Here is a 22,231-nt window from a genome sequence, read left to right on the forward strand (position 1 = left end):
GCTGTTAGGGCGAAGTCAGTGACATCTGAGCGACTTCTTCACCCAAATAACACGATAGTGTGAGCCCTGTACTAACAGAATCCCTGTAAGGAAAGGTTGTGCGAGATACGTAAGGAGAGTCAAGACCGCAAAAAAACCCAATCATCATAATGTGAAGCATTTCCGTTACAATGCAATTCTGTTTGTTAATGACTGGAACCAGATGTGTACATGGACAATTAGCTAATCCCTTTCGGGATTCAGTGTAAGAATCTATTTTCTGTTTTGGCAGCCAAATCCGAAAATAGCTCCAGACACTGAATCCAGAAAGGGTTTAGACAATTAGCCTGCTGAGGCTCCCTGTCCATGAATGTGTGGTACACATTCCACCCTCTGGACACTTCTTCTCAGAGGGCATTATTGTAACATCATACAATCGATGCATGACGGAAGATCATAGAACAAGGATCAGTCGATTCAGAAAACATTTTTGGCAAAGCCAAAGGGTTTAAACTTTAAGTGATGGTTATGACCTTAACAAAAAAGAAAAAAACCTGAGATCTTGAATAAACTTTCGGATCAGTTTGCCTTTTCCATCTATAAAGCCCTGTTTTGTGTAGTGTATCGCTCATGTTTATCCGCTTTAAAAAAATGTATAAATACACAACTTCAAATTCCTCATGGAGGCTGCCATCTTTAAACAATTTGACGTTGCTGTTGCAGCTCACGTGACTATAACCGAGAACTTACGAGAGTTCAATATGAGAAAGATGAAGATCTGATTATTTTCAAGAATTCTGTGACCAAATTCAGGTAATCAAGGCCTTACATGTTGACATTTTGTTTGCCGAGAGGTATTTTTATTTAATTGAAAGTGTATCGCGTACTGTTCGTTTATAAGCTGGCCTAGTACTACGACTTCTTTAGTCCCCCTTCGATAACTTTAATGTTGGTACATTCCAGGTCATTCCAAAATTTTTAGTCAGAAATCCTTAATAATGGGACACTCCATATCGAGTCTTCTCATTTCTGCTTAAGGGGATCAAAGGCCCTCATCAGTGGGCAGTCTGGCGACGTGAAGAAAGAATTATAGTGTGAATTAATAAATTTATTTTTCGATGTGTTATCTTGCTCAAAGATGGACGCCATTATCATAATTTATTTTTAAAAAACTATCTTGATGCTCCACTTTGTATAATTTTCACCCCCCTTTTGCCTAAAGTTAACTGAAACATTTTTTCATAACACCCCTTTGTTTATGAAAGAAAAAAAACTATACCCTGCTTGCTTTGGCAGATCGTCCTACAAAAGTTAATCTTTCAAAAATACATGTACATGGATGTAAATTACAGTAATTGTACATTTATTTTACAAGTTCAAAATTGCCCATTCAAATACAAAAATACCAATCATTTATATAATAGGCACTAATGTACACAGATGTTAAGATACCTCTCATCATCAGCATCAGATTTAGAACCGAATACTGAGCAAATTCAAGATTAAAAAAATAATAATTATTTACAAAAAGTACTTGCAACAAAAATATTGAAATAGGAACCCAAATCCAGTGCAGGTTAGTTCTACCTAAATAATGTTAGTACAAAACTGTAGCTCCATTATTAATGTAAGGATGTTTTAGCTGTTTCAAGGTTTGTGCTATGGCAAATTTTGGTAAATAGCATACATTTTTTGTATGATATATACATATATGTAGTTCATATCAGACAAGTCTTACTACTAGGTATAATCTATGGTCCAGCAGTAGTGGCATCTACCCAGTGGTCTGAAGTCCTTGTAATTAATAAGAATTTAACCTTTGACCTCGGAAGCACTGAGAGCTGATTTCAGTCTGACAGGTAGTTAACATGTAATACCGAGTTAGGATCTTTACTAGTTTCATATCTTTAATGAAAACAAGGTTTATAGCTCTCATTTTAAAGTTTGTAATTAATTGTGAAGAGAACTAAATCCTAGATGATGTAAAACTTATTACGACATGACTAATTATAAAAAATTATAGTATATTCAACTTGGTCTTCTTACACAATGTTAAACGTTATACATGTACTTGCCCCTTGTCTTAAATGTTGCAAATTTCTGTATGAATAAAGCCAATAAAAAGTAAATTGTCTTTTACAGGCAAACATGTTTACAAATAAATCAGCGTCTTGAATATAGCATTTTCCTATTTTAGATGAAAATGAAGCAAAAACTAAAACACAAATGGTGCTACATTTGTACATGTACAAATTGTTATGTTTTAGATATGGATGAAAATAGCCCAGATGACAATGAAGTGTGGACACCACCAGAATCCACACAGGAACCATATCCTTTAGGTTATGACCAACCAAGAGGATCATCATATCAGTCCAATGCCGTTTATTCGTCATCCCAGCTGACCTTCCCATCATCTTCTACACAGAATGTTCAGTCTTATAGCTCACAGTTCATACCACAGGATTTTCAACCACCAGACAGTGCAAGGTTAACTTTTTTAGACCATTGTAAAGGAAGATTCCTAGAAATTTGTAAAAAAATCTTTAACTTAATGCAAAAACATCAAACAGATTACTTTTCACCTAGAAAGACCAGTCAATTTGATCCTAAGATATTGCAAAAGTTGGGTAAATTGTTCTCAGCATTGTAATTCTTTATCATTTTGCATGTACCAAAACATTAGAAATGTCTTTTCTTCATTTACAATAGCAGGACAGCCTACCTGCATTGTAGTAGGTGGTGAGATTTAAATAGCCAATTAATTGTGATGGCTAAAGGATTAATGGATGTTTATGATATTGCTCCACAATATTCTACATGTATACCACAAATGTAACTGGTTAGGCTGGAATTGGTTTTGGGGAGTGAGGGCTAGAAACAAGCATTTTTGTGAAGTCCTGACAAAAATTGGCTACATCTAATTGGATCTTTTTAAAATATTATCACAAGTGTCATACCATCGAAGGAAAGCTTGGATTAATTTTTGGAGGATATGGTTTGAAACAAATAGGAATTAGGGTTTAGAAACAAGTGTTTTCCTGATGTCCAGACAGTAACTTGAGTAAAAGTGAAGGAATCTCTTTTTAAATGTACTTCAAGGTGCCTTATCTCAAAAAGGAGACTGTGATTGATCTTAGTGTCGTGACTTGAGCCAATGAGGGCTGCAAAGGCTAGAAACAACAATTGTTTCCTGATTTTTGGATGATAACTTAAGAAAAAGGAATGGATGTCTTCAAAATTCTACCACAAAGTACTATGCCCCAAAGGAAGGATGAGATTGATTTTGGATGTTGTGACTAGAACCATTTAGGAATTAGGGACCAAAAAAGGTCCAATTCTTGTCCTGTGTCAAATCATATTGTCTAATTACAATCAAAGATCTAAGTTATATCAAGTTTGAATAGTGTGTCCATACTTGCCCCAACTATTCAGGGTTCAACCTCAGTGGTCATATCAAGCAGAGCAAGATGAAGCATTTTATTGGATATTGATATACATTGTACAACAGGAAAAAAAAGTCATATTTTCCTTGCTCTGATCTGCTCTATGAGTTTGGAAAATTTGCTGTTGGTGATCTTGAACCACTTAAATAAATAATTTATACAGCCGAAAAACAATGTGATCTTTTAATAGAAGCTTTTTTTCCATGTGATAACGGGTTTTAGTACTGTACAGAAAGAGACTAATGGTGATTGAACACCGACATTATAGTGTTCTTAATTAAAAAAAGTTCTATAAGCGATTTTTTGTTACTTTCTTTTGTATTGTGAGTGGTAAGCTCTACCACTTCAAATGCTGTAAAAGTTGATTTTTTAAAAATCTTTAGTACAGACCTGGCTTTCAGGATATTTAAATGTAAATGTTTTTTTTCTGTAATTAATCTGGTTTAATAAACTCATTGGACTACATGTACTTATTATTGTTATTCTACCAAGTATTTCTTAGTTCATTTTGACATTTTAAAATTTGTGCATAATATTTGTGGCATTTTCTAGAGGTTTGTCCTTCTCTGAAGCATCTTACCAGATAACTGGATCTCAGTCCAATATTTACCAAGCAGCCCAGTCCTCGTATAGCCGTATGTCACCAAGTGATGATTTTAGACCAAGTGGTAGTGATAATATATCATACTCGGGACTTGGCCCAGATAGTGGTCAACTGATTACTGGGGTTGTAGATAGCAGCACCTTACAGCAGGTATTCACTTAATTACTGTTGAGGGAAGGAAAGGGAAATGAGCTGTTTTGACAGTTTTTTTTTTTTGCAGGACCAGACCAAAATTTGATTGTTCACGCAGTGACTGGTACAAAGATAACCTTTCTTAATTTATTGTTCTGCATTTGTTTAGACTCTAAAAAGAAAACACAATGCAAACTGAAAAATCCTTTATGTTCTTCAGTTTGGCATATTTTGAAGACGAAAATACTCTATTCTAAAAAATTCCTATGGAGTTGATAGATTTTTGCTTATGATTTTTACAGCTTCTGTTTTGCTTGACTATCAAAATTTTGAAGTGTTACTATTAAACTATTAACTATTATCAAAGAATCATGTACCGGTATGTACTATGGAATTAAGCTGAAAAGATAATTCAATTTAACATTTTTAAGGAAATATGGAAGATAGTACCTTTTTGTTATATGTATACTGTGTACAACTACAAATTTGTAGAATATACATGCTGAATTGCAAATTACAATAAAATTTGGCATTTACCATATAACTAAGAAAAATATTGAGCATATTGAAATAAAAGTTAAAGAGTGCTTATTCCTTTTTCTGTATTTAATACGAGTAATTGAAACAAAATTACCAATCTTATTAATACTGTAATTCACATTTTTTCAAGGAGTAACCTCTTGTCAGCAGCATTAGACTCAATGATGAATTAGTAGAATTCTGCCATTGTACAGTGTGGTCATTGCAAATAATCTCCCCTTAAAAAAAACGTATGAAATTTACTTTTCACAAAATATTCTTGTCTGTTTTAATATAAATAGTATTATTTATGTAGGTGAATGGTTTTAATGTTAGTATCTCATTTTTGGTTCATTACTTCAGTTGATGCTAAAGATAATTTCTCCCCTAGATGCTAAAGAATAATTCTCAATGATACACCCTCCCAAATATAAAAAAATACATAGGAAAAAAGCATAATATATTCTAAATCTATTATGCTTTTTTCCTATGTATTTTTTATATTTGGGAGGGTGTATCATTTGAAAAGGATGCTAGTATATTTTCTAGTTATTTACCAAATAAAACTAAAGCTGTGATATCTTATGTTGTAGAATTACCCTCTCCACCAAGTAGTATTTCAAGGGGGTGATCATCGTATGATAACAGTACAGAGAGTCACCTCCCCTGTTGACACTAGAGTAAGCCAATCAGCTCTTGCCTTACAAAACCAGGATGATGACCAACAACCAACACATGCTTTACTTACTCCTGTTCCTGTAAGTTTTTTTTATTAGGAAGACATTCTATATTTTTAGTCTCCTATTGACAAAGTTGAAGAGGATCTTAGGTTCATACTTAATCTGCTCATCCATGATAAGTTACAGATGTTCTTTCAGTCAGATAATTTCTGGCAGAGTTATGTTCCTTTCCAAATTAAAGAAAAATTCTTATTAATTTCCTGAAATCAATAGTTTTGTAATTGTTGATGAAATAATGATTTCCTTGTCTTAGTCTTGTACCACTGTATGAGATCTTGTTCTTTTTATGCAATTCACTCAAATGAATGTTATGCCTTGTATATTAAGGCATCAAGTGTGAGATCTTACTCCATGTATCCTACCCATGGAGAAGTATCTACATCAGGGCAGCCGTCTATGATATCACATAGACAGGATTCTGAACCAGACTCTCAAGTCAGCTCTATCAGTGAATCATTACACAGCAGATTGGTTCGGAATGTCTCTAAAGTGGAGGAATCAGTCAGTGGGGAACCTGACACTACACAGGAAGATAATGATGACTACCAACAACATGGTAAAGTATTTTGCTGGTAGAAAAACAAGACTTGTACTATTACAAAGGACTTTTATTGGTAGATAAGCAAGGCTTCACCATGGATTTTGTCAGTAGAAAAACAAGGCTTGTACTAAGGATTTTTTGGGTAGAAATCAAGGTTTGTTTTAAGCATTTTGTCTTTAGACAAGTCTTGTACTAAAGATTTTGTTCATAGAAAATAGGCTTGTTCTAATGTTTTATTGCTTGTACTAAGCATTTTGTCTGTATAAAAATATGGCTTCTATCATAAATTTCTTTCAAAATATATTACATTTGATTCATTATTTTGTGAAATATTCTTACATGTAGACTTTAGAAAATATCTTAAATACACTCCACTCTATGTTACCAATGGAACTGATATTCTTATCTGTGTATCAGACAGAATTGATGGCTCTAGGGCATTGACTTAGATCAAAATTTGTACGTAAATTTCATATGAACACGCATAGATTAGTATTACAGGAACACATAAAGAAAACTCTCATAAACCTTGTAACTGCCTCAGTAGTAGCAGGGTAACATGCTCACCATAAGAGCTCCATCCTTAGCTAAGTCACAAAAAGAACATTAAAAATGATAGTCCTTGCTTCTCTGCTGAAGTCCCGGGATAGAGTGAAAACAGGTTGGTGAAGAATCATATGTCTGAGTGAGGTGACATTCCTGCCTGCCGTTTGTTGCTTCTGTTTGATTAGCCAATTGTTTTTGCCATGAAATATATGAAATATCTGCCAAACTGCCAAAAGACATTAAACATAATTAATTAATCATAGACTTTGTAGGTACATTTGTTTCATCATGCATTTCTCACAGTTCTGTATTTATGTCCATTTCAGTGAGGTCATACTTGGTGGAAGAAAACAGCAGTATAGATACAGAACCAGTTTTACATTCAACAATGATTGGAACATCAAGGGGTGCTGTGGTAATGGACTCAACCACTGATAATCCACAGCTGTCATCAAGTCAGATCTCCCACTACAGCAGGGAAGTGGAATCTTCTGCAGACAGCTCATTGGCTGGGGATATTGTTACAAATGGTGAATTTAACTTAAGTTTTAAAAAGTGTTGTTGTACATTGTAGACTTTCAAAAATCTCTATATAATGAACAAACATTTGAAATTTGTATCCTACAGTAGTCCCTCTCTGAACACCCTCCCCCCCCGACCAACGGCCACCCATCTTATGCAACAATATTTCCATTGCATTAACAACTTGAAAGTTTTTCCTCTGCATATTTTCAATAAAGTAATCAATTGAGTTTCAATTGCCATGAAGCCCTTAGATCAGTTGTATGAAATGGTAAACATGTCAAGTGTGGGCACCCAAGTGGGAATGCTTGATTTGATAGTTTTACTAGTAAAGAATGTTATGACGTGTCTTTTATAGTTTGTTTAAAGGTTTTAAAGTTGTGAATTATGATTAGCATAGATTTTATATAACAGTCAAAACCTTTCATAAATTTGATAGCAGCACAGATCTTGGTCAATTGATTACCAGTTTGATTGATTTTCCCCCAAATTATTGAATTAATGTAATAAAATAATTTTACTACTTAAGCTCTGGTCAGGAAATCAGTGGGTTTTGAAAGTTCTATGGTCTACAAAACAAATGTCCGTAGTAGACAATAAATTTGAGCTGACGACTTGCTGAAAAAAAAAAACAAACTTTCAGTCCAAAAACTGATGTATAAACAAAAAAATACTTAATAATGAATTGCCACTTTGCTTTAAAAAAATAATATTACATATACATAACAAATATAAAATAAAACTGTGTATAATTTGTGTACAAGTACATAACAATGTACATGTAACATATATAATGAAATGCTGAAATTGCCCCTTTTTCCTCTTTAGAGAGGCCACCTGTATTATGTGGCCAGATTTGGATTGCCATATGTATGGCCACATAAGAGAGAAACTACTGTACTCCATCACCTCATTTCTTTTGAAAATTAACTTATACACATGGATACAGTTTATGGAAAGGACAAGGTTTGTCAAATGCAGTTTACAGAGTTAATCATTCAGAGCATTATTTCTTATGAAGTATCAATAACAACAAATCTTTCTTGAATGAGGAATCTGTCAAGTCAACCTAAAGTCTTTCCAAGCTTTTGTTTGAACTACCCTGGTAATTTTTATTCTGTTTTCATGAAATCTTAGATATGGAGGAATCAGTCCTTACAATCCTTGTTCCTTCCATCTAATTTATGGGTATGGATAATAAAAAAGTATGGCTCGACCAAATCTTTTCAAATATAGATTAAATTGATCATGGTTTATTTACATTTACCATTTACCATCAAGTGGAGAATTATAGTACCTCCTTTTGTAATGAGTGGTTTAAATTATTTCTCTGCTTGAGATATTTTGCAAGATTCAACAAAAAAATGAGGATATTCTATACTATTAAGTTTAGAATATACTAGAAGAGAAACATTTTCTTGCATAAAATCTGTAGAAAATTTGGAAAATGTAAAATGGCAGGAAAACTCTAGCAGAAATTGAAACAGCACCTAGTGGTTGAAATGTAACATACTTTTTTAATCACTGGCTTAAGTTTTACATCTATAGGTTCTATTATAGGTCCTACTCAGTCCTCTGTATCAGTTAATATGAGTGGTATGGTAACAGTGGAGGGTCTAGATAGCACATTGGATGATGATGACAAGGGCCAACTCACCAGTAACCTGACAATGCCCACTATTATTAATGTCAGTGTAAGTATCCATCATAACTCACTGAAGACAAGGACAAACTCGCCAGTAACCTGACAATGCCCACTATTATTAATGTCAGTGTAAGTATCCATCATAACTCACTGATGACAAGGACAAACTCGCCAGTAATCTGATAATGCCCATTATTATTAATATCAGTGTAAGTATCCATCATAACTCACTGATGACAAGGACAAACTCGCCAGTAATCTGATAATGCCCATTATTATTAATATCAGTGTAAGTATCCATCATAACTCACTGATGACAAGGACAAACTTGCCAGTAATCTGATAATGCCCATTATTATTAATATCAGTGTAAGTATCCATCATAACTCACTGATGACAAGGACAAACTCGCCAGTAATCTGACAATGAACTCAACAGTAACCTGATAATGCCCACTATTATTAATGTCAGTGTAAGTATCCATTATAACTCACTGATGACAAGGACAAACTCGCCAGTAATCTGATAATGCCCATTATTATTAATATCAGTGTAAGTATCCATCATAACTCACTGATGACAAGGACAAACTCGCCAGTAATCTGATAATGCCCATTATTATTAATATCAGTGTAAGTATCCATCATAACTCACTGATGACAAGGACAAACTTGCCAGTAATCTGATAATGCCCATTATTATTAATATCAGTGTAAGTATCCATCATAACTCACTGATGACAAGGACAAACTCGCCAGTAATCTGACAATGAACTCAACAGTAACCTGATAATGCCCACTATTATTAATGTCAGTGTAAGTATCCATTATAACTCAATGATAACTAGGACCAATTCACCATTAACCTGACAATACCCACTATAATTAATATTAGTGTAAGTATCCATTATAACTCACTGGTGACAAGAGCCAATTCAAACGCACATTCTATAATGTTTTCACTGCTTTGCAATTAACTATGTCCAGCAGATGTCTTCTTCAAACTTTTAATATTTAGGGATGTTATATAAGGTTAAATGGAAAGTCCATGAGCTAAGGGTCCATAGACTTTCATTGGAACATATACAGTGTTTAATCTTTATATCAATTGAATTTTGAACTAAAGTGAAGATGTGCATGAAGAAGGATAATTATTTTTCAGTGTATGATTCATGAGCTTACTCTTATTCATTTTTATTTAAATAGGTTCATTATTACATGTGTACTTTTTTAGGTGAGAAAATCAAATAGAATAGCTGAAATGGAGAATGATCTACCATCCTACCAGAAACCCAAGTACATCCCTAAACCTTACAATGTTAATGAAATCTGTAAGTACATGTATGTGTTAAAGTATGTTAATTGGTGAAAACAAGAAGTATACTCAACACTTTTGAAGAGGAATTAATTTTTTTTAAATACAACAATGAGAGGATTAGATAATAGGGTTCTTATGTAATTTTTTTTTCATTTTCTTTTAGTTCACAGTAGTGTACTGGCACACATAAGGATGAATACAACTTGTTTTAATGTTAAGAATTAATAGAAATAAAAAAAAATGTGTTTAAGGGTTTAAAGAGTGTATAACAACCTATGATGTTGACTGTCCTACCCTTAAACTAGCTTTAGTCCCAGATAAAGTGGTCCTATCTAGAGCATGGGCAAGTCTTCCACCAATGTTAGATTTTTATATAAATGTGTTTAAGGGTGTGAAGAGTGCATGACAACCTATGATGTTGACTGTCCTACCCATAAACTAGCTTTAGTCCCAGATAAAGTGGTCCTATCTAGAGCATGGGCAAGTCTTCCACCAATGTTACAGATATTTAGACTAGAAGATGTCAACTCACAGTTTGGAGATGGTAAGTTGACTACAGAAAAATTTCAACTCCCAGTTTGGTAATGGTAAGTTGACTATATTGAAACATGTCAACTCAAAAGTTGTAAATGATTAAGTTGACTATAAATGAAATGTCATCTAGCCGTTTGGTGATGGTAAGTTGACTATATCAAAATGTCAACTCCCAGTTTTGTTATAGTAAGTTGACTATAAATGAAATGTCATCTAGCCGTTTGGAGATGGTAAGTTGACTGTAATGAAATGTCATCTAGCCGTTTGGAGATGGTAAGTTGACTGTATTGAAATGTCATCTAGCCGTTTGGTGATGGTAAGTTGACTGTAATGAAATGTCATCTAGCCGTTGGGTGATGGAAAGTTGACTGTAATGAAATGTCATCTAGCCATTGGGTGATGGTAAGTTGAGTGTAATGAAATGTCATCTAACCATTGGGTGATGGTAAGTTGACTGTAATGAAATGTCATCTAGCCATTGGGTGATGGTAAGTTGACTGTAATGAAATGTCATCTAGCCGTTTGGTGATGGAAAGTTGACTGTAATGAAATTTCATCTAGCCGTTTGGTGATGGTAAGTTGACTATATCAAAATGTCAACTCCCAGTTCTGCAATAGTAAGTGGACTTCATTAAGTTTTTATTAAGGGGTAGAGAAGGTTTCAATTCATCACTTTTTCTTACTGCTTTTGAATTTGTTGGATTTGATTAACTCAAATATGTTTTTTGACTTTTGATTAAAGAAAAATTCTGCTTATTTAATCATTTTACAGTAAATTAGATTTTAAAGACCAGTTGCTCCAACTTCAATGTGATATAATTTAATCCTTTTTATTAAAATCATAAGTTTAGATCTCTTTGAATTTTAAATAACCTTGATTTAGAAAGAAGAAACACTGTGAGTGATAAATTACAGAACTGTTTTATTCCATTGATCAAATGTACAAGTTGTAATTTTGGAATGACGTGTGATTATTTTCTATCACATGGTTTGAGTGTGATTGTTTAAATACATTTGTTTTTACATAATATATTTCAGCAGAGGCAAATGTAGGAGTGTTTGCTAAGAGGGTTATACCTAAAGGTACCCAGTTTGGACCATTCATAGGAGAATTAGTACAGAACAAAGAAGATATCCAATCTACAAAATTTCTTCTAATGGTCGGTAGCTTAAGTAGTAGTCTTCATAAGAATCATGCAAATTCTGTATTATGTGATACACCCCAAAACAAGGCTACACATTTTTTTTTAATATATTTGTCGTTTGGGCCTGTAATGAAATGTTTAAATATTCATTCCAATCTGCTCTTTGGAGATAAAACACATACAGTTTCTGTTGTATTTTGTGTCATTCACAGTTTTCTGTCTTATTTTTGAATTCTACAGTACATTCTGTATAATTTTTATCTCCTAAGAACAAGGGTTATATAGAAAGCTAAATGTTAATTTCTGTTTACTATACCATTTTAAACAAAATATCAAAAATTAAAATATATAGGCTTTCCAATCATGCATCACATATTGCATGATTCTTAGCTGGAGTATTACTTAATTGTTACTTCAAAGGTGCCATAAGTTATGTTCACTACATGCCGTGCTAAAATTTTATTGAAAATTGAAAACTTTAAGCTCTGATAAAAAGTATCATATTCTTTGCACGTATAACATACTGATGAATATTTCAGTATAATTTATATTTTGGGGATAATGATTATTTTAGTTTACAAGAACATTGCTTTTGCCATATGATATTGGAATAGGACATGAGTAAAAAATCTTAAATTAAGCCACTTTGTCACAATCTTCAATTTTGTATCTTTTTTAAAAAGAAAAAGCAGAGGAAGATAATATTTGAAGAAAAAAAATTTTTTTTTTAGACAGAGTTGCCTCCCTTGTTCCATTAAACCTTTTGAAATTTCCGTTGGTTTGATTTTTGTGTATTTTTTCTGTGATTTTTTTAGAAAGTATTCCAGCAAATTATGTTAAAATATCTCCTGTTGCAATTATTTATAGGTCAGACTTTATTTGGACTTGACTTATTATTTTTCAATCATTTTATTTGTAAGTGATCTTGATACCAATATTCAAATTTCTGTTTGATATAGTTGGAAAGACAGGAAGGTGATGTCCTATATTTTGACACCAATGATGAGAACAAATGTAATTGGATGATGTTTGTCAGACCTGCTGAAAACTTTGCTGAACAGAACATTGTGGCTTATCAACATGGATTTGATATTTACTTCACTGTAACAAAGAATATTGAATCCAGAGCTGAACTAAAGGTATATTGTCTGAACTATGAACTGTTATCTGAAAATTGATGTTAAGACACAGGTCAACCACATTCTTGTTTGACTGAGCAGTATATTAATATTTTAATAACATAGCTATCAAATTAATCATGGTAATAAAAAAATGTCAGTCAAGTACAACATTTTTTTATCTATAACATGTTTTAACTGCATTGACCAATATATTTGTAATGCAAATAAGATTTAGTCAATGAAAGATGATTTCTTGTTGAAAAAGTGAATGACTCCTTTAAAAGGTTTTCCATGTTACTTGAAGGTATGGTATGCCACCCATTATTCCAGAAGATATGGACTACATACTCTGGAGATTACACAGCAGGACATTGATGGTAAAGTTTCATATTTATTTCTCACTAAATAGACAACAAAAATTCTTATTTTTTGCTATGTGAGATTTCCTTATCTCACCCACAGCATTAAATAGCACAGGTGGGCTTTCCCATAAAAAAATAAATTAATGAAAGATCATAAGTTTACCAATATGTGTTTTGATTTGATTAGAATATTTATTTTAACAAGCTTAACCAGTGATTAAATATTTCATTCTGTTTGTTTATCCAGTGACTTTTGAAGTGACCAATATTATACATCTTGTTTAGACTGGCCATTTTGATACATCATGATAGCTGTTAGATGTCAATCATTTCAAAGTGAAAAACAACAAAAATTAAACACCAGCTTTTGTCATGTATCATGGTTTAATTATATAGTTTTATGAATGTTCTTTTTTCATGTTTGTGTACCAATCCTGTTTTTTCAGTCCTTGATGAACAAGAATGCAAGTACCAGTGCTATGAATGTTCCAAGAGATTTAAAACCTCTATAGCGCTCCAGAGACATTTAATAACCCATGAACCTGGGGCTCCCCAACCATCCACCAGTACAAGTGAACCACAGATTGTTCCATCAACAAGTATATCATCCTCGGAAAATATAGTGTCTACTTATAGTGCTATTAAGAAGAAATATAAACCTCAACCAAAGAAAAATAAGGTTAACTTGTAATGTTATTATTAACCATTAATAATTTCTTTTGTTATACCTCTATTCATTTTATCTATACTGCAATCACTTTCTTCAGTTTGTCTGTATCAAACTCTAAAACATCTTTTTGTCCCATTATTCTCGGTTATTTTGATCGACTTTTGTGGGGATGAATTATTACATTTTTAGTAGGTAACACTGACATAATGAGTGGTGTCAAACCCTGAATTTCTGCAGAAAAATCCCTTTAGAAAAGATATGTAGCCAGTCCGGAAAGAAATTCCATGAAACATTTTTGGAACAAGGGCAAAACAATGTCAATGGAGATAATTGTTAATATACTGTAGTTGTTACTTACAATATTTCATACACTGAACTGATCATTTTTAAGCATTCAGTATATGTTGTAGGATTTCTCTGATACATCTGGTTACATGTGGAAGAAAAAGTCAACCAGTATATACTTGAATAAGTAAGTACATGTACATGTATATATAGGTACTGTAAATTTTGTTCTCATTTTAATTTTGATTTCTACAATTAGTTCATTCAAAAAGTGAAGACTTTTAAGTTCCCCAATATGATGAATATTAGTCAGAATGTTCATTAAGTTATAACCAATTTTAATAGTGTTTAAGTAGTGAAGCATCATATTTGTATTATACCTACAAATTTTAAGTTGACAATATTTAAGTTTTATCTCTTTAAGCTACCAAGTCGTATGCTTTTGAATGAAAGTTTGGAGCATATTTTTTAGAATGACTACACAAATTTTGTAACTTGGACTGCATTGTTGTATAATTTGCTTATCAAAATGCAATGACTTAATTATTTATCATTAAAAGTAATGGAATAATGATTCTTAAGAACCCCTTTCTTGGTTTAGATAGAATTTTTAAAGAAAAGATATTTAAATGATTGTAGGTTAACATTAACTAAAACCAATTGTAGAGTAATATTTCCATTTTTAATGCTAACAGACAATAGAGACATTTGGAAACATATTATATTACACATATCTAATGAAAGGATAACCCAAAAAATTAAGTCCTACTTCTAGTAAATATCTTGAAAGTTGACCAGGTGCTACTAGTGTTTTCTAGTTTTCCTTGAGTATATTGGTTTATATCAAGAGACCAAAAATGAATAAGAAATAAATCTGGTCTAAACACAGAAGGCATGTATTATTTGTTCTTCTGTATTTATTACCTGTTAAGTGGGTTAATCATCTAATTTCTAGGTTTAACCTGAGTTGAAAACAGTGTGACGCTGACAATGTCAGTGTTTTACTACCAAATAATTAATTATAATGAAATACCTGCACTTTAATCACAGAATTCCTTTGAAATAATAAAAAAAAAAACATAATGGTAAAAGAGTTAAAAATATTACCATATGTCATAAGTTACATTGTTTAAATAAGTCATTTTCATTTTCCAGGACATTAAAGAAATATCAAAAAAGACATGATTCTGAGGCTATCAGAAGGACAATACAGTCTATGTATAGGAAAAAAGGGAAAGAATCAGGTGGTAATGAGTGGGTCTGTGTACATTGTGATCTGACATTTGACAACTCTAATCTGTTAAATCTCCACACATTGACACATGCAGCTGAAGATGTTGGTTTTGATGAAGTGTACAAGTTTGCTTACAAAGTCAATGAAAATGGGGATTTCCAACAACCAGGAACCAGTCAGCAAAATACAGAAATGTATGCTTTGGAACCCAGTATGCTAGCATGCCCAGTTTGCCATGTTCAGTTCAATGATCAAAGAGCATTGATTGAACATGCAGCTGAGCATGGTAAATCTAAGACTTTTTTGTCTGCCACTAGGACTCATAAATGTACTCAATGCTGGAAAGCTTTCCATTCAAGGGAAAAACTGAACCGCCACATGCTCTGTCACGGCTCAGAAGAAAATAAGCCATTACAATGTAATGTATGTTTTAAAAGATTCATGAACAATTCTGCATTGTCTTGCCACATGAAAACTCACAGTGACAAAAAGTATTATGAATGTCCTATATGTAAGGAAGGATTCAATCATTCTGCTGTTATGAGGGAACATGTGACTGTCCATGCCAATAATGGAATTTATACCTGTCCACAGTGTGGCAGAGAATTTGACGACTTCTACAACCTGAGGAAACATATACGAGGATTTCATACAAACAAGGAATTTCCATGTCCACATTGTGAGAAGGTGTTCCCACGTCCTGACAAACTAAAGTTACATATGCTAAAACATTCAAATCATCGTGAGTTCATGTGTGAAACCTGTGGACGACAATTCAAACGTAAGGATAAGCTGAAAGAGCACATTAGAAGGATGCACTCTGCTGAAAGGGAATTAGAAAACTTAAAACGAGGGGATCCTAAAATATCTCCAAAGAAATTTGTACCTAAAGTGGCACCTACAGACTACCATAGATTTATCTACAAGTGCCACACCTGTATGCTAGGGTTTAAAAGGCGAGGGATGTTGGTAAACCACTTAGCTAAGAGACATCCTGATGTTAAGTTTGAGACAGTGCCTGAACTAAATTTGCCCATCCTTAAAACTCAAAAAGATTATTACTGTCAGTACTGTGACAAGGTATATAAGTCAAGTTCTAAGAGAAAGACTCATATACTCAAAAACCATCCTGGAGCAGAACTTCCAATGAGTAGTCGTAAAAAGAACATACTAACAGAGCTTCCAGGAATACCTAATCCAACATTTTCACAAACTGTAGGTAGTATCACTACCATGCCACATTTATGTGAATTCTGTCATAAACAGTATGCTAGTAAGGCTAAGCTTACTCAGCATCAGAGGAAGAAGCATCCTGAGAAAGTTCCTCCATTACCCCCAAAACCGATTACAATAAAGCAAGACTCAGCCACAGACATGGCAGCAGATGTTCAACCAAACCAGGAACCTGTACAACAAATTGTACGATATGAACCTGCTGACTCTATTGTTACTGTGCCAACTGATGGGCAGGCAGCTGACTTACTAACTCAAGCTATGTCAGAACTTACTCAAACTGTACAAGCTGAATACCGTCCGCAGACCAATGATTATCAGTCCAGAGTAGCTCCTACAATGGTCCAACTTACTCATCAGGGGTCAACTATTGACCTTTCACATTTGAACCATGCACTTTCCCAAGGACATCTAGGACAGGCACTAGCCCATGCCTTTGTACAACCATCTGGTCTAGGAGGACCAATACAAATAGCAGTATCAGGTCCATTGACAACCTTGAGTCAGCTTCAGCAGCCTGATGGAGTTCATCAGGCAAGAGAAGTTCTTCAAGAAGAACCATCTACTACTGGTCAGCAACTCCTCAATCCCCAGACTATTGTGGTTAGTCATCCACAAATTGTTCCTGTTACCATGGCACCAACAGTTCAAAGTTCGAAATGGAACAGTTATGCCAACTACCGATAAGCAGAAATGTTTTTTTTTTGTTATTCTCTATAAGAAACACTCAGTTAGAAGGTGTAGATTACTGTTTGCTTATCTAGCTGTGTATCTACATTTTTCAAATGAACTCAAGTTTCTTTTTGTTTGCATAATATGATTAAGCAATGCCTTATATGTGTGATAATTTGTAATAAGCTGTAATTCACTGTAGTCTTTTTCATTAACGGTTTTTTTTTGTTGAAACTTTCATACCAATTTTCCGGTTAAAATTAAATTAAATGATAAAAAATTCTTGGTTATACTGGTAATCTAAAAAAATATTTTTACTGTACCTTCTGAAGATATATTGCTTCTGATAGTCATATTTTTGTTTTAATTTTAGCCTAAATGTTACATTTTTTATTCTAAACTCAAGTATTGTTGGTTAGTAGAATTTTTGTTTTGAAATGAGTTAAATTAAATGGTTTATCGTGACTGAATAATTGTGTTGCATGACAGGTTTACATATAGAAATGTTCGATGGCTCATTTCTGTGTAGCAAATCATAAAGCAACTCATAGACAATTGATTTTCACTCATTTTGTGAGCAAGAAACAACGGGAAAATAAATTGCTGTAAAAAAGCTTCTTTTTATAGCAAAGTACATCTATACAGTTTTAGTCATGATACGAAATAACCACAAAGTTGACATCTGATATTGTGAAGATATTTGGTCTGATGCTCACCGTTCCTGTTAGAATTAAGATTACCATGAAATACTGCTGTTAATTTGTTTTAAGACAGAAACGTTTCTTTGTTCTAGTTGTTACAGTTTATTTTTATTATAGTGTTTGTATTGATTTTAGCCATTTAAATATTCTGTGTTTTAGTCGTTAACGTCTGTTTCTTATTTACATTTTGAAAGTTAATATAGAAATTTTCATTACATGTACATACACATGCTATTTCTGTAGATCTGAGCTTCTCTCAATGCCCAGTATTTACCTCCCTTGTTTAATAGAAATGTACTGATGTATAGAATTCTATATGTGGTGTATTTTGCATGAAGAATGTAGATCTAAGTGCTGTAAATGTGTAGAAATTTTGGTGTGTATGATGTCAAAAATCAGTCTGACTAATGTTACTGAAGAAGAATAGTAATGAATTACTTTATTTTTCTTTCAAGTAATGGTAGCCAATAGTCACATCCATGAGGAATTCTATTCATCACAAAGTAGTCACAAATAATGATTTTCACATATAGAACTTAGGAGTATTTATTGTAAAATCTTAAAAATATGAAAAAAACGTTCACAGAAACTTAAGAAAATTAGGTGGACCTTAGAAGTGAGAAGAGTCAAATAACAGGAAGAGAGACAGTTTATATGATCACTACTAACTACTTTTGTTATGGTGTTTAATGCCACCTTTTTTTACTACCTTGAATCTGGTATAAAATGATTCCTTTGTGTATGATTTATATAAAGTTTGCATAGAATATGTCAATGTTGTTCCGTGGATGTTTTACAATGTGGTCATACTATACACAATGTAATGTTCAATCGTACAGTTTAGTAATGCTAACACAATTTAATGTTCAATCGTACAGTTTAGTAATGCTAACACAATGTAATGTTCAATCGTACAGTTTAGTAATGCTAACACAATGTAATGTTCAATCGTACAGTTTAGTAATGCTAACACAATGAAATATTAAATAGATTAATTATGGACTCTCTTTCATATGGAATTTTCAAACATATTACTATAATAACTGGATAAAAAGAAACAAAAAATATACCCTGCAAAACCAATTCATTCAAACTGAGTGCATGGATAGTAAAGACAATAAATTGTTACACATTAAATAGAATGCTCTAATAAATGCATAAAATAGTCTGAATTGAAAAAAAACCCTAGCAGATTTATAAGTATTGTAAATGACAGGGTGAGTTCAAGTGTATAACCAGGATATTGTTATAAGTTATTTAAATAGATTAATTATGTTGTTAAATTTTGATGAAATAAGTCTCCATGTACATTTTACACTTTTTTCTTCAAACATTTTTCTCATATCTGTTTTTCAAAACCTCACCTAGTCAACTAACTTTTTTCAGGAATGTTTAAGGAAATTCCAAAATAAAGATCACAATTTAATTTCCTGTGTCTGATGAAAACATATTAAGGAAATGTATTGAAAATATTATATAGACAGCAGTAATTTACTGAATATTTTCAGCATAAAAATTTTCGATTTATTCACACTGTGAATAAATCTGTAATCTCACTCTTGGGCTTTTTCCTGCCATAACGTCACAACAGGAATATAAATCTGTCGTTGACAAAATTTGAAACTTATATTGAAAATAACGAAGAATAATTGTAGAAATCTGATTAATAATTAGGATAATTATTTGGTTATCGTGAATAGCCAAGATAAAATCACTCATGCCAAGACCACAGTAAGATTTATCTTGTTCATTGAACAAGTTTTGCACACTTGTTAAATCAAGTCTACTTTGGCACTGATGGTCACATTTTGGTCATTCACTCTTTCCTATTAATTATCCTTTTCAAATTATATGGGTATACAAAGATATAATAAATGGAGATTTGTTAAACCATGTATATGTTATAGTTACCGAAACCTTCTTTACCTTAAACAAAGAATGATTTTAAGCTTGAACTAGCAAGGATAAGGAAATGGCCTATAATTATCTTACTTGAAATGAAGTACTAGTGAAATCTTTTAAGCTCAGTTTATTTACTTTGAAATATTTTCCAATCTAAGTAGCTGTCTTTATAAAAAATCAGATGGGGTGGTTCATGCATGTCAAAAACCCACCAATCTTTTATTTCTCAATGAGAAACAGTTTCTGACTGCATTACCAGTGTTAGTCTGTCATTAAGTTATTTCACTTGTGAGATAAAATTATTGTGTGTGAAATTGGCATGTTACAAGAGTTATGGTTCTTGATTTGGTTGACTTGTGTAGGAGATGAATGTGTGTTTCTCAAAAACACAGATCTAAATGTAGGAAGGACTGTTGTTATGTAAACCTATATCATATTTAGACAGAAAAAAACATAGTTTGTTCAATGGGTTTTGCATTGCTATGACTAATGAATCACCTCAACTATAGACTGCCTGAATTTTATATGGATTGGTACTTAAAATGAATAATTGAAAATCTACTGAAATTAATGAATTTGTTAGTATAGGTCCAACTGGGAATCATGTTGAAGCAGAAATACTGTACTTCTATAAATTATGATGTATACAAAACATCACAAAGTTGTGTATTTTCTGGTTCTCTATTTGGAGTATGGTATTTTATACTTTAGTGTTGATAGGATGCCCAGAAGATATTCTCGGCTAATACTATGCTATTAGGATGTTATTTATTTACAGCTTCAAATAACTTCATGACTAAGGAACAAGTGAATCATTTTAAATGGAATCATGAAGAATTTTTTTTTCTGTAAGGTCTACCATGTAATTAAATATATTGATCAAATTGCCTACCTATCTGATTATTCCCTTTCTTTTCTAGATGTAACCAGTGTGTGTTATAAGCTTAACCTATACAATATTTCTCACCAATTCTCTATACTTTTGTAAAGCTCAAGTAACAATTTGGTTTGTAGCACATGTGTTTATATCTTAAGAAATAAATGAAATGTATTTGGTGCTACTGGATTGTTCAATGTGTGTTGATATGTTTACATAATAAATGTTACAACTGTATAAAGGTTTACACAGGAAAAATTGTAACATATGTTTTCATGTTTCAAGACATTTTGAAACATATGTTTAAGGCCTGGTGGTGAATTATATCGATTTTTGCCCATTAAAACTCATTAACTGAATCTTTTGCCCCACTTCATATGGAAACATGACTTCAATGATTAAAATCATCTGGGAAACATTTTTTTAACTTATAAATATTAAAATGACAGAGTATCATATATTTATATTTTAATTGAAAAGATATGTTTTTCATATGTTTTCATGTTAGTCCTAAATATATGAAAAACGTGTTGCAATTTTTTCTGTGTAGTATGCAAGTCTAAAACCAATATTATTTTGTTGAACTTTTTGATCGTATTGTTTTTGGGTTAAGGTATTGTCCCAATCTGAGATTGTGTTGTTGATTCCAGGATTTTCCTTAATAAGGAAATGAATTACCAGGTACTCGAAAACAAAGCAATTTTTTTAAAACCAGATTATTTAAAGTTGTATTTCCTTGGACTATGAAGTAAGTTTGCTGTCTTTTCAAACATAAAAGTTTTTTTTTTTCTATGAATGTGTGATCAGTGTATAACAATTGTTGAAGTGAAGAATCATTTTTGTTGCATTTTTAGGGTATGGAGGAAATCAGATATAAAAGTTCAGGAAAAGAACACATTATAAAAGTTCCAAGACCAGATTTTGGTACTGTTGTAAGTGCACAAGGTCAGAACAGAACATACTAATTTACCCTTGCCTTTCAATAAAAATCAGATAGTTTTCCCATGTGTTTACAACAGCTTTGCCAAGATTGGTTTATACCTTCCCATTTTACAGCTGTAATGATACTTATTTACAGGTGATTGTTATTGTGTGATGTTATTTATTATTATAAACATAGTTGAGAAAAAGTGTGTAATAAATAATTAGAATTACTGAGTCTTTCTTTTTGTTCTGATTTGAAGGTTCATTTAAAAGGTAATATTTTCAGCATTTCTGCATTGAATTAGTTTGTGCAGTATTTTCTGTCACTACTTTTCATGCATGGATTTTTATGCAGAAAGTTGGACATATACCAGGAGCTTAGGCACTCATGAAACCACAATCAAGGCAAGTATTCACTTATGTATAAAATTGCAGTTGCAATACAAGTTCAATAAACTATCAAATGTGTGCTAACAGGTTTACTTACTCATCTGATGCATATTTGATTCTTAAAATCAATACTAATTGTATTTCTTTTTTTTTTCAGATATATAAAAATATAAAGTGTTAGTTGTCCATG

General features: G+C 32.4%; 2 protein-coding genes across 7 annotated transcripts in view; one reads left to right on the forward strand and one right to left on the reverse strand.

The window, feature by feature from the left end:
* LOC148615877 (uncharacterized) overlaps window positions 1-710 on the reverse strand; it is a 29,122-nt gene extending 28,412 nt beyond the window's left edge. For 2 of the 3 annotated variants that reach the window (XM_088581500.1, XM_088581499.1), the window contains exon 1: window positions 534-710. In XM_088581500.1, coding sequence (XP_088437626.1) covers window positions 534-611 — 78 coding nt within the window. In that variant the 5' untranslated portion in view covers window positions 612-710. The remainder of the gene's footprint in view (window positions 1-533) is intronic. The other variant, XM_088581498.1, reaches the window with a different exon arrangement.
* On the forward strand, window positions 702-21,881 carry LOC148615880 (PR domain zinc finger protein 10-like). 4 transcript variants are annotated; one of them, XM_088581483.1, is made up of 16 exons: window positions 712-792; window positions 1,724-1,838; window positions 2,247-2,469; window positions 3,978-4,179; window positions 5,274-5,438; window positions 5,748-5,976; window positions 6,834-7,037; window positions 8,590-8,723; window positions 9,908-10,004; window positions 10,380-10,535; window positions 11,564-11,685; window positions 12,630-12,809; window positions 13,096-13,168; window positions 13,600-13,832; window positions 14,234-14,295; window positions 15,264-21,881. In XM_088581483.1, exons 3-16 carry the CDS (start codon window positions 2,249-2,251, stop codon window positions 17,260-17,262), a joined length of 4,077 nt encoding a protein of 1,358 aa, XP_088437609.1. In that variant the 5' UTR covers window positions 712-792; window positions 1,724-1,838; window positions 2,247-2,248; the 3' UTR covers window positions 17,263-21,881. The 4 variants fall into 4 exon arrangements, with proteins under 4 accessions (XP_088437610.1, XP_088437612.1, XP_088437609.1 ...); XM_088581485.1 differs by having other exon boundaries at window positions 11,567-11,685; XM_088581484.1 differs by lacking the exon at window positions 1,724-1,838 and having other exon boundaries at window positions 702-792.
* Window positions 21,882-22,231: the final 350 nt, after the last annotated feature.

The sequence above is a fragment of the Perna viridis genome, chromosome 5 (assembly GCF_037379345.1).
Source record: "Perna viridis isolate PV_CMFRI_1.1 ecotype Kerala chromosome 5, ASM3737934v1, whole genome shotgun sequence".
Taxonomy (NCBI): domain Eukaryota; kingdom Metazoa; phylum Mollusca; class Bivalvia; order Mytilida; family Mytilidae; genus Perna; species Perna viridis.

Bases quoted from the DNA above. Each gene is read 5' to 3' on its own strand.
- LOC148615880 (XM_088581484.1), top strand. From the start codon at position 2,249: ATGGATGAAAATAGCCCAGATGACAATGAAGTGTGGACACCACCAGAA. The intron at 7,038-8,589 runs GTGAATTTAACT...GTTCTATTATAG, and splicing joins TGGGGATATTGTTACAAATG to GTCCTACTCAGTCCTCTGTA. The intron at 8,724-9,907 runs GTAAGTATCCAT...GTACTTTTTTAG, and splicing joins CCACTATTATTAATGTCAGT to GTGAGAAAATCAAATAGAAT.